This window comes from Salarias fasciatus, chromosome 2 (genome assembly GCF_902148845.1).
Source record: "Salarias fasciatus chromosome 2, fSalaFa1.1, whole genome shotgun sequence".
In the NCBI taxonomy this organism is placed as follows: Eukaryota; Metazoa; Chordata; class Actinopteri; order Blenniiformes; family Blenniidae; genus Salarias; species Salarias fasciatus.
In genome coordinates this window covers 12,710,300-12,723,767 of record NC_043746.1, presented here as the reverse complement: position 1 = coordinate 12,723,767, position 13,468 = coordinate 12,710,300, and the positions used below count along the sequence as shown (strand labels likewise).

The window sequence follows — 13,468 nt, the reverse complement described above, 5'->3', positions numbered from 1 at the left end:
GAACTGCCGCTGCAGCCACGTTTCTGTCTGCAAGCTTTAAAATCAATGGAACGATCAGGAGTCACATTCATGTGTTCATTCTCACGTTTCAATACCTGTTCTGTGTAACTTGACTTGATGTTTCCACTCGAGTTGCAGAAGTTTTCTCTGTCGATAAATCTCCACCTCGAACTGGACGATAGTTTGTTGGAACGCGGTGAATATTTCTCCAGCAGCAGCATTTAGTCGCTGCTAGTGATGTTAACCGTGACACCGAAGCTTCGAAGCATGTGTTGAAAAAATGAACCTCTTCTCAGTGGAGCTTTGTATCGGAGCTTGATTCGTTTCCTGATAATCACGTGATCCGTGACGTCTGAAGCTTCATTCGCGCACACCCACGTGACGCTTCAGCCGCTGCTTCACAGGTTTAAAACGCGCTGCAGCTGTTTGTGGGCTGTGGAGGCAGTTTGTGAGTTGAGAGAGAGTGAGAGACAGTGAATATAGATTTGATATGGAGCCTGTGACAAAAAGAGGACGTTCTGAAGTTTGGGAACACTTTGATTTCATTTCATTTCACCCAACAATGGTGTTATGAGCAAATGTGTTATGCCTATATTTTGTTCATTGTTAATGTTAGACTTTGAAATATATTTGGGGTGGTTGGTTGCCAGTTGCAACAATATGTCATATTGTTTTGTCAGACCAAATCCCTTCGTTAAAAAACATCCCTCATTTGTAATTTATTTTTCTAGGTCCAATGTTTGGTTTGTGGCCAGCATCTGCCAACGTCAATTCACTTCCACTATCTCTCATGATACCTAAATAATTACTGTGTCTCAAATGATAAGTCAGCTTGCTGCTGACTTGTTATGTGAGACACAGCAAATGTACTGGTCACTTCAAACACATTCAGTCATACATATGAACACTCTGCTTTTTCATCCCCATCTTTATTCAAGTTGGCCTATGAACAATAGAAATGCTGACATCAAAATATTAGCTATACTAGGTTTTAGTGATGTGGACAAATCATTCAATAATTTAAAAAATGTAATTACTCATACATCACATTCATTCATTCATTCAGCTCTGACACATGACATGCTTTCCTTGACTTTCACCACCAGAGGTCCTTGTTGGGCTCTGATTTGAAAAGCTTCGAGTACTGAACCTTTTTTCAATACAATTGTGTTGAAAGCTTTGTTGCTTCAGAAAGCTTCAGATTGCCATCACTAGTCGCTGCTTGATAAACTCTCTCAGAGCCTGAACTGGACTCACTTTTGCTGCAGGAGACGAAATCTTTCCTCTGAGAGACACAGCAGCACAGCCGCCATGACTTCTTCTTCTCTCACTAATCTGGAGGATCACAAACAGCGTTCACTTCATCCTGACTCCTGCTGGACACAGGGGGAACTGCAGCTCATCCGCTGTTCCATTGGAGCTCTTTGAACAAGTCGTTCTTTTTCTCTTTTTCGATTTTTTTTAACAACTGTCGATTTAATGAGAATAATCTGTCAAACATCATCAAGTAATTAAAATGATAGACAAAGCCTGGAATTTCTCATAAGTTGTACATTTTGCAGATGCTTGGAATAATTTTGGGAATCATCACCACTTGATTAAAGAGTTTGAAACAGATGAAAAATGTAAAGCACCCCCCCCCCCCCCCCCCCCCCCCCCCGAAAAAAAAGAAAAGAAAAGAAAAGAAAAGAAACTAAGAAACTAAATGATTTGGAAAGTTTTATGTGTCTCTGATCATCTCATTAAAATTGGTTTCTCACTTCACAGCACATTCAACACGTTGATGGGCAACATAGAACTATCTACTAATGGCTTTGTTTTCCTGTCAGGATGTGACTGACAAGGATGGGTACAGCAATCTCAGGGGAAATCCTCTGTGTCAATGAAGAAAATCCTCAGCTAAATCTATCCAGTGTGGCAGTTCAATTGGAGGGTAATTTGGTGATCGAAAAACCAGCCGACCTGCCTCAGGCTCTCTGTGTCCTGTTCAGACTCAATTATGCCCTTCCCAAAGTGCATGAGGCATGCATTCAACTTTGTTCAGCAGGTAATGTTAAATCTGGGTGGAGGAGAGCTGGCACCAAAAATACAGACTTTGAAAAAGCAGCTCGCATTATGAACAAAGGTTCTGAAAATCTAGCTACTGCTCCATATAGTAAGTATTAAGTTAGTTAAGTTAGTTTGCAGTAGCGTCAGGAGGGGCGCACCCGTCCTTGTTCAAGTTATCTTTATTAATAATGTTTCTATGCTAAAGCACCAATAAGTGCTCATGTTGTCAGCCTATGACTGACAACAGTGTTAAGCAGACAAGAGTTCATCCTTGTTAAATTGTATGTTTTGAGTGAGTATTTTAGTGACTGTTTACATCTTTTGATTTATTTGATTTATTTGGATCCCCATTAGCATGGCAATGCCACAGCTATTCTTCCTGGGGTCCATACAACATCTTCACAATGTGTCAAAGCAGCCACACACATCCTTCAGGATGAATACACTTGTTCAAACATAAGTAGCTCTGTTCTACTGAACTTTTATATTTAATGTGAACATTTTCTCCGGAAATTTTGTGTCCAGCTTTTTGCCTGCATATAGAGTTTTTATGGCATTGACTTGCATTCACTTTCAATTGAAAAAAAACAACAAAAAACGTGTTTTGGCTGTGTACTTTTTCCCAAATTTTAGTATTGACACAGCCTATTTAAAAATATGAATACAAAATTTATCCACCTAAAATGCCAAGTACAATTGACCGGACACATGAATTGATAATACTGAAGATTTTAAGTTCAATCAGCTTGACATTAAGTTTACTATACTTAAAAAAACAAGAACTTCCAGAACTTAAAATATTTAAGTTTAAGTCACTTGTTTTCAGTGTACATTACTGAACTCTTTTACAGCGACCACTTTCCTCTATTTTTTTTTTGAGTAGATTCATCTTTATTTGGGCTTACAGTGTGTGCTGCATCAGAGGCCTCACCTATAATTGGGTAAACTGAAACCTGCTGGAAACAGGAAGTGGGGCGTGCATGCTTAGATCGGCTCCATATTTTACATGTCTGTCCCTGCCAACAACCATGTAATGACGGGCTGTCTCATTCGGACTGGCGCAAGCGGCAAGGACCCGTTCAAGGTGGCTTTAATTTCTCTGTATTGTGAGTTCATGTGGATAATAGAAGAGTATGTGTTTGGAAAGAACTCCGCCTCACTCAGATTTGGGCGACATCAGCTTCAGCACTCTGATAAATAGATGGAAAATCTTTAATTTTGTGAAGTCAAATAGCTTCTGGCATTTCATGAACAAATCTGATTTGACATCCGTTTATTTGCAATGCTTTCTCACAACATTATAAATTATTCACAAATTTAGGACAGCAAATGATTCTGAACCAGGGCATGAGCACATGTGGCAACCGCTGACACTGCCTGTTGAGAAAATTAAAAACCTTTAAGCTTCTGTTCAGATTTCTTTTTTTTTTAGTATTGACATGCATATATGTGTGAAAAGAGAAATTACTGGTTCAGTAACTTCACATAATAAAATCCCAGCGCGATGAGTCCTATTTAATTCCAACTCGTATTTGATCATTTGTACAGTGTAAAGAGGCAGAAATTAAAAAAGAAAAACTGTGGCATGATGATAGGAAAGAGTATCCGTCGAACAGAAAAGCTGCATAAACAGAGAATCTCAGTAAGGCACGTACAAAATGGATCAATCAATAAATACCTGCTGTGTAGTGAGTTTGGAAGACGTGACAATGAGGGGAAGTATCTTTGGCTTGCGAAAGTCTTTTGAATCATTCCCTGTTGTCATTTATTTTTGATCTTACAAGCTGAAGTGAGAGATAAGACATTCCCTTAAACAGCAGGACAGATCCACCTTCCCTTTTCGTAACGGGTGCCTTCATTATTTAAGAACACAATGAAATGCAAATAATCACCATTGTTTGAGCTGCTGAACGAGTAATTAGGAAGGAGTACATAAAGGCATAAAAAAATTGCATGGGGGATACAAAAGTATATTTCTTTTCTATTTGATATAATGTAGTCGCGATTCATTATAGGACTACTTCCACCAATGCAGAAATAACAGTCAATCATTCATGATGATTATTGTGCAAGTTAATTAAACCATTTCATTGCCTACAGGCAACAGAATACCATTATTAAGACAGAAACACACGTTAACTAAACCGCTTGGCAGCCGATCATATAACAGCTGGGGCATTGATGAGAGCCGAGAAGGAGAAGGGGCTGAACTTGTAGCCGGTTCCACTGTAGAACTTATTCTGAAACTCCACCCTGTAAGAGAAATGACAGTAACATATATTAACAGCTGCTGGCTTCAATCTATCTTTTTTTTCTTCACTTTAGGATCGATCGACCAGTTTGTTGGCGCCGACAGGGGCGAGCAACATTCTCATCCTAACTTGATTCGGTGTCGTTTGTCTTTCATGTGACCAAATAGAAACTGGAAAAATAACTTTAACTAAGAAATTATTCCAGCTAAATGTAATGCTTACTGCTCACACTCATGTAGCTGACTGGGGGATAAGTGTCATACTTAGAAAAAACAAACAAAAAAAAAAAAAAAACAGCAAAATAACCACCACTGCCTGCAACAGTCTGCTGAGTGTCTAGAGAAATGACATCAAGTGTCAAAGTCTGTGCAGGGGACAATGTGCACAGCAATATAAGAGTCATGAGACACACAGAGGAAAGGCCTCTGGGTTATTTACAGAGTCTGACAGCTGGAACACACAGAAACCACAAATCTCTCTTTTTTTTTTTTAAGTGTAAAGGTTTGGACCGTTACTTGTTTTGTGAACTGCGGCTCGACCCAGTCGCCACAATAACACAAACCCTACTTCAGACTTTCAGCGCCTATCTTGTCTCAGCTCTCGTCCTCACCAGTGCAGACGCAGCGCGTGCAGGAAGGCCGACAGTCCCTCCATCACCAGCAGGATGGCGACGGTCAGCGTGGCAAAAAAGGCAAAAATCACAAAGAGCACGGCGGAGCCCACGTAGCCCTGCCACTTCAGAGCAATGCGCATGACCATCACCCACAGCACCTCCGACAGCTCTGTGGACACACACACACACACACACACACACACACACACACAAGTCACAAGGCAGACAGTGGTTGGAAAAAATATCCGTTTGATGTCAGAGAGGAAGAACTGAGTGAGCGACACGCGAGTATGAAGGAGCATGAAGAGCCACTGACGTGCGTGAGCCAGACTGAGAGCCCAGAGCCGGAGGTAAGACGCCGTGTTGGAGATGCATCCCAGGCAGTACTCGATGGTGTGGATGGCTTGGTGCATGAACACGTCCGCAGTGTCAAACTCCTGCCGAACGCAAACAGGATTCATTTAGATCAGACCTGCTGGATTTCGGCCTTTTTTCACAGAACAACTCATGAGTGTGTTTCTCTGACCTCCTCGTCTGCGGCTCCTCCTTCCACCTCCCCCTGACGGGTGTTGATGGAGCCGCTGTCACCCATCAGCGGGCGCCGGTCGTCCTCAAGGCGCTGCGGAACATTAAACCTCTGTCAGGGATCAAGGCTCTCTCTTTAGACATCGTTGTTCTCGCGCGACCGTGACGGGACTCACTACACGACGCCGTCTTCTTGTGAACTTGAAATATTCACATGTGGGTTTCCCAAGCAGGAGGACGGGGACCGAGCACAGAGCCAGCACCACCAGGACCTTCTGCACCACAATCTGCACAGGGCAGAGATGTAAACCAAAACATTAAAAACATGTAAATATAAATATGTACATCTATACCCAATGGTAAACAAACGTGATTTGTTTTAGGAGAAGAAGAAAATGACCCACCTGTCCCTGATAGAGCGGCGGGTTTTCGGCGTTCTCCGTGAAGAGGAACATGTCGATGAAGTGGATCAGGATACTGGGAGCACTCTTGGACTGAGCAGGAGTGTAAGCGATCCACTTGAAGACCACCATGAAGACGAGGTAGCCGAACAGAAACACCATGAAGCAGAGCTCTGGGATCAGCACGAAGAACACGCTGCTGATCTTACCGAAGTGCCTGCGGAAAACGGCGTGAAGCGGAAGAACATATGAAATAAAGAGAGAGAGAACAGCAACAACATGCCGTGATGTAAAGAATCGCTACTTTACCAGTAGTTGAAGAACGACAAGCAGACTCCAAACGTCATGTGAAAAATACCGATGATGACGGACATCTTCATCTTGTAGGAGTTCAGGAAGGTCAGCTTGTTGTTGGCCAGGCCCCAGATCTGACAACCACACAGAAAAACAGCTGCAGATATAAGTGGGAGCAGGCTGGTTTGTTTGTTTGTTTATCTGAAAGAGCGTCACGGTCATACCGGATCAATGCCAAAAGGATAGGCGTTGGTGAAAACCCCAGGCACCACAGGATCCATCGAGAGGAACGGGTACTCTGCCAGCACCGAGGAACTGAGAGAAGGGAGTCAAATAAAAGAGGATGTTTAGCTTACAGGAAATAAAAACCTCACATTTTCCAGAATGAATGAATGCAATGTGCTCACTTCCAAATGTTTTTCTCGAACATGGGGCCGACGTGCCAGGACGAGCTGAACGTCGCGAGGCCTCGGCTGAAGCACTCGTTGTAGATGGCCCCCGTGTAAATGGAGAAAAGGCCCATCAGCAGGATCAGGTATCTCCCTCCAAACATCATCCTCCAGATCTGCAACACAAGAGGTTCGAAGGTGAGGATCCAGGATCCAGCTCCACTGTTCAATGACGCAACCAGAATGTACATGTTCCAATTAAAGATGAGAAACTGGATGACCATGTGGCGAGTGACACCAGCCAGACAAAGCAGAAAAGTACTTCCCAGACAACAATTTGTTCGTGTAAGTGTTCTTTGTTTGAAAATTGTTGTGTGTATATCATTTCATGTTGTTTTATGAGGAAAATGAAAGAAAATTGAAGTTAGAAAAAAAAGACAAACATCTGCACAGCCATGAAATTAATGTTATCCTGAATGACTCCAATAAATCTCAATTCAAACTAAATAAAATCTTATTATTTTCAATTCAGTTTAAAAAAAAACATGTGACTGGAATTTGGACAAAAATGTTTTTCGGTGGAACACACTCATAAACAGACATGGGATGATCTCGGTAATGCTCTCAATAAAATGAAACAAGAGCAGAAAAACAAAGTGATTTTGTTGGAGGACTAAAACTCTCCTCAGCCTGCTTTGTCATATGGAAGTAAGCAAAAATAATGTAATTAAGTACATTCCCTATTAGTCTGAATATGAGGTGAATAGTTATTTTTTCTCCTCCAGATTGTGTCAACCTTTGTGTTTATTTGCAGAACTGTAGTTAAATCCAAAAGATCCCCACTTACTCAGACTTTTTCAGCATTAAATACATTTCTTGGATTGACACAAATCCCTTTTTTTCTTGAATGAACTTACTTGAGTGTGATTTGTGAAGTGTTTAACTGTTCCCTTTACATGTGGATTTTCTCTGATTGCTCCGATTTGCACAAAACAACAAACATGCATGTATACATGTGGAAAGTGAGTGTGTGTGACTGGAGAATCCAGCCTTTACAGGCAGTTGGGTAGGATCGGATCCGGCGCTCCCCAACCCGCATCAAGCAGTGAACGAACGTCCACTGAGTTACCTCATTGGTGTTATTCTTGAGTTTGGGGTCCTTCTCCTCCAGGACCATCCAGAGAGCAGCCAGGGTCATCAGCAAACCGTGACCCACATCCCCGAACATCACGGCGAAGAGGAAGGGGAACGTGATGATGGTGTACACCGCTGCACAGAGAGAAAACACTTCACTGAGGCAAACAAACGCAGGGCTAAACTATATTTATGCGACAGAACGCACAGATCTTTAGATGGGAACTGGCACGGTGGCGTACCTGGATTGACTTCGCGGTAGCTGGCCACGCCGTAAGCATCAACAATGTTCTGGAAACCTGCAGTGAAGGAGTTGATGGGAAACAGAGTCGGGGGAGGGGTGGAGGACGGCAGGCGGTTGTAGAACGAGTCGACCCCACTGCCGCTCTTTCTCTGAGGAGGAGGAAGAAGCAATGAGAAAACAGAGAGGAAAAAAAAACCAACAACCATTTTTTTTGTCCCTGCGGCGCCGTCTCACCCCTCCCTCTCTCAGCGCGCTCTGCAGCTCGGGCAGCTTGGCGGTGGGACACCATGCCTCCGCGATCAGACACTTATCGGTGACTGAAGGGCTGCAGAGGTTCAGCACCATCTGGATCGCCTTGCATTTCTGCACTCGCACCTTCCACTGAGGGAGGACGGCGACGGCTTTCACCAGCAGCTGCTGCAGGAAGCTCTCGGTCTGTGCCAGCACCTGAAAAACCGCAGGCAGGAAGTGAGGGGCAAGACGAGGGTGAACATGATGCTTTGGAGACGGACTGCAAGCTGTATCACTTCACTGAAAGTTTTTCTTTAATGCCTATAGACTAAGGTCCCCATTTTTTATTAAGATGATTTCAGGCTGGAGATTTAAAAAAACCGGTGAGAAAATAAAAGAATTGATGATTGAACTCAAAGGTGGGCCAAAATTCATCTTATAAGTTCTTTTAAATGATCTCGAAAGCTCATTTCTTTCATGTTTTTCTTGATGCAAATACAACTGAGACAGATGTGAGACACTAGGAACAACTGAGACTAATCTGAAACAAAAAAATGTATTTGCAAGGACATTTAGGTCATGTGAGGAAAATGGATAAACGATGCAAAACAATACTGTGGAACGCCTTCCATAAATTCTGCTTTCTTCCTGTGATGTTCCAGTTAAATAACAGTTAAAATTCAAATGCTGATAAGTGATAACTATCATTGCAGCAAAAAGGATACTGGATTGTTACACATCGGCGCAAAACTTACCGATTTGATGTCCTCGATTCTTCCCTGAAGGCCCTGGAGAATCTCCTCTCTCTCAGCACTGCTCTCAGGGTATGCAAACGTCTGAGTGTGGAAGCTTGAAAATCAAAAGAAAGTCAGCTTCAAGACATATCCGGGTGTGGATTTTTTGCCAATTTTATTTTATTTTTTTAATGAATAACCAGATTTCCTCACCAATCGCATATTTTCTTGACTTTTTGTCCGATCTGATCTCCCCAGTATGAGATGAGAAACACTGTCCACTGCACCATTTCCCCCTGTAACAAGAAACAGTAAATCCGTGTTATGAGCACTACAGAATCACTAAGATTCAACATAATTTTCTTCCTCTCTGTGTGACTGAGTTCTCACCGTGTCCGGATGCACCAGTCTGTCCTCCATTTCTCTGAAGTCCACGATAATAAAACCGCGACAGGCCCGCCACAACAAGCGTTCAAACGAGGGGACCTTCCAGGGGTGGACCACTCCGGCCACAAAGCTGAGGAAGAGGAGACGAAGAGGATGAGAGGGCGAGCGCAGATGAAGGCGGGTAAAAACACCGAGCAGACTGTCGTGAGGGTTCTACCTGAGGTGGACATCTTGGCGATTATCAAACAGGCCTTGGTTTTCTAGCGCAGGCGGAGGCGCCTTAAAGACAAAACCAGAAGAAGACATTGTTAGATTGTGGACTAACTTTCCAGTTGAACGGTTAAAGTAATATGTCTTTTATTCACATGTGAGACTGTGAGCGAGTGGGTTTGCGTCAGGACTCCTTGGTACTGGCAGAGTTGTGTCAGCTGAGCCCGAAGGCTGTCTCTGTTCCTGGACACCTGTCGAGAAACACACGCGTGTCACTTGAGACTTTCATCCTCCAGCGGTGGACGGAAAAATCCACGGGGCGTCGCAGACCTCCTTGAGCTCCCGGGCCAGCCTCTCGCTCTCCTCCTCGATGGTGATGAGCTCGCGGGGCTGAGGGGCCGAAGGGGTGGGGCACGGAGGAGGGAGGGGGCACCGCAGGGGCGGAGAGAGGGAGCGACTGATCTCCTGTTCCAGGAAGGCTGAAGGAGAAGAAGAAGATGGAGAACATGAAAAAGAGGCTGAAGCAGTGAATGCTTGGAAGTTGCAAATACAAAGAAGCCTTTCTAACCCTAATTCTACAGTTTAAAAAAAATAAAAAAAAAACAAACATGTAAAGTAGGACAGAACGTGGAAATGTGTATGAAGAACAAGGTAATACTCACTAAAGGTTTTCTCAAGCTCCTCACATCGTCTGACCTCACTGACAAACTTCCTCTGGAAAGCGTTCACATTCGGGTTTAACTGAAACGTCGGGACAGAGAAGGGAAGAAGAGGGTCATGAGGTTACTCATATTCATCTGACTGGAAGAGGAGACGGGGAAATACTGCTTCATGTCACTGACTCAAAGCAGCAGCACTTCACAGGGCGTGCTGCGGAGCCCGGAGAGGGAAGCAAGTGACAGCAAACATGTTCAGAATGGCTTTGATACGAGCCTAAATGAATCCACTCACGTCTCTGAACTCCACCAGGCCCAGCTCTCCCAGCTCGCTGACACAGTTGTAGGCCGAGCCGGACTGAAGGAAGAGCTGCACCAGGCAAACCTCCTCACTGCGAAACATGGAGCCCATAGCTACCTGCACAAGGAAGTTCACAGTCAAACCAAAAAGTGGCATTGTGCAGGAAAACGAGCAAACTTTTAGACTGGAGATCATCCGAACCCTCGACTCAATCTTTATGGATGAGAGATAATCTGCACCTTGTAATAATAACAGGCTCAACAGCCAGACTCTATAAAACCTGGGTTCCCAGGAGAAAAATGCCTCTTATAGAAGGATGGGGTGTGGTTTGCACAAAGCACGGACTGTCTTCTCATTTTCACTTGGTCAGGCTACTTATTCTATGTTCAATCTCTGACTTTAAGTTATGTTTCCGTCTCTTTTGACTTTGATTTTACAACAACTACGGCGCTAACGATATTTGACTGTAATGTTCTGCTTTTGTAAAAAGAAAAAGGAAAAAAAAGTTGAACAAAGTTGTGGAAAAAAAAATCAATTTTTTGAAGAAACGATTCTGTATGTGGTCTAGAAAAAAGATCACAGGTGGTGTCTATTTTCAGTGAGGACAATACAGAAGTCGATGACTGGAAACCGAAGAAAGAGGAAGCGTGGAGTTCTCCTGACTAACGGATAGGTGGAATTTCCATTTCAGCAAAACCCATGTTTCTGCTGCCTCTATTACATTCATCGGAGCTGTGTGTTTAACAGTTTATCATGTTTACTTTGCACAGCATGACGAGAACAGTCACAAGAATCTGTCCTCCAGATTACAAAGCCTTTGAGTTTGGTTTCAGTTTTGAGAGCTGTGCTTTGCGCCGCTGCTGTTTTCTGAAAAACATGAAAGTGGTGAACAACAAGGCTCACAGCGCTGAGCACGGCACTGAAAGTGAATCAACACCTCATGATAAACATGGGACTTTCTGTTAGCTGTCTGTCACTGCATGATCCTGTTGTTCTAACATTAGTGAAGCAGAGAGACAAACAGATCCCAGACACTCACATTACTATAAATAACCAGTACTTGAAGATACTTACAGGTAAGGTGTTTCAACAAAAATGGTACGTGACCTTGATTTTCCTCTAAAAGTCCCATTGAGACTATTTGATCTGCATTTTGTAACCAATAGCTTTATTCTTAGAGCTTTGTATTGACAGGTCAGGGTCACTTACATGTCCCATTTAAACTGAATCAAATGCCTGCTATTGAAAGAGCAATCAAATTAAACTTAAAATTCCAAATACAGATTGGGACAAGTATAATTGACAGCAATACTATATAAATTATTAGTATATTAACGATTATAACTATAAATCAGACTGAGGTCAGTGAAGAAGAAAGGTGTGTTTTTAATGTATGAATGTTGACCTCGGATTTACCTGATAAAGGAGCCAGACGAAACACGACACCAGACCGTTTATAAGCGACTAAAACACTGAAATAAACGCTCTTTTAGCTGGATGTTAGGTGAGGGGGATTCCAGGGAAACTAAGCAGAAGCACATGGGTTTGATTTAAGCCCTGGAAACAACAACAGCCGCCGGATAAGCGCACAAAGTGGATCTGAGAGACCCGCACGGCTCACCTGTCTGCCGCCGCCGCCGTCAGCACGTCCGGGCCCGTTCCCACCGTCGGTCCCCGGAATGTAAACCGGGACAAACTGGACGTTTTTTTTTTCTTTCTTCTGAGATACAGCTCAACTTCTGTCCGCTTCTCACTTCCCGTTTATCAGAGTCACGTTACTGCCGCCTCACGTGACAGAGGAGGACGGCCGTGTTCCGGGTGTCCGCGAGAGCTCGAGGTTGGCTCGGAATGGCGGGAAAACTGTGTTTTTTAGTTTTATTTAGCTTCCCCTCATCTGAAGAGATTACATCTGACTGCCCACCGAAAATTACGCCATACAGCGATGTTGAAATTAAATAGAATATTTTGACCTGATATTAAACAATTTATTATTTTTTTAAGTTTGGGAATCTTTAGTTTATGACAGGATTGATTGGACGAACTTCTAACATCAACTTCTAACAATGGTACATAGATGCATGAATAATGCCATTAAAGAAGTGGTCAGCATGTTTGCCTTGCAAGGATTTCCTGGTTTGAGTCTGGGTTTGCATGTTCTCCCTTCATATGCACTGGTGCATTTGGCATTAAGATGAAATTCAAGTGCGACTGAGTGAAGCCATGACTATGTTTTCATACACCATTCAAACAGTGGAACATGATAAACTTTATGTACATATTCACAGCTTCGGTATACTCGAAATACATCATACAAGGCACTCAGCCTCCATTTTGAATGCGGCAAGTTTGGAGTTCATATGCTTAGGGACTATTCAACTTACTAGTAGTTAATAGGGAGTCAGCCAGTTGGTCTTAGGGCATGGGGGGGAGGCACAGAGATCACAGCTAGTCTTAGGCCACAGAAAGGGAAAATGCCTGCAGTGATGCAAATAGACCACATGGACTGTAAAGAGGCATATAATAACTGCATAGTGCCAAAGATGCACAGCAACCACAGAAATGAATCCTGTTAAAGTAAAACAGCTGCAAAACCATGCACAGGGACCAGAGGAAAACAAATGCTTATTTTAATGTCGCTCTTTGTCATGCTGTAGCAAACATTAGCCTGCTACTTTTAAAATCACAGAAATCCTCACAATTTGAACTAACAAACTTTTCAAATTTATACAGCCAAGAACTTCTAATCAATAGATTTCTGTATTATACTCTTGCAAAACAAATCAGTGTTAAATACTTTGAAAAACGTTCACCAAAACAAAATAGTCTTAATGGAAATGCAAGAATACCAGATGCTAAATGACCCTTGATCAGCACAAACAGGTCCTGAGACCAAATAACCAAGTGACTAATCTATGGTGTTTCCTACCTTCACTACAGAGTACACAGCAATACTTTCGTCAGTCAACGGCGCATCAGGGCAGCCTCTTATTGTGTTTCTACCAGGCATGAAAAGTGTGTGATTTACTGAGCAGTTGTTAAATAAGACAT

General features: G+C 43.0%; 1 protein-coding gene across 1 annotated transcript; it reads right to left on the bottom strand.

Annotated features, from left to right (window-relative positions):
* Positions 1-3,393: 3,393 nt before the first annotated feature.
* On the bottom strand, positions 3,394-12,174 carry tcirg1b (T cell immune regulator 1, ATPase H+ transporting V0 subunit a3b). The gene is made up of 21 exons (XM_030111162.1): positions 12,042-12,174; positions 10,415-10,537; positions 10,126-10,204; positions 9,794-9,942; positions 9,619-9,714; positions 9,471-9,532; positions 9,257-9,383; positions 9,080-9,162; positions 8,888-8,981; positions 8,136-8,348; positions 7,900-8,050; positions 7,653-7,792; positions 6,542-6,699; positions 6,359-6,449; positions 6,150-6,268; positions 5,844-6,057; positions 5,616-5,726; positions 5,441-5,533; positions 5,231-5,351; positions 4,912-5,083; positions 3,394-4,302 (listed from the first exon to the last, which is right to left on the bottom strand). Exons 2-21 carry the CDS (start codon positions 10,529-10,531, stop codon positions 4,209-4,211), a joined length of 2,484 nt encoding a protein of 827 aa, XP_029967022.1. The 5' UTR covers positions 10,532-10,537; positions 12,042-12,174; the 3' UTR covers positions 3,394-4,208.
* Positions 12,175-13,468: the final 1,294 nt, after the last annotated feature.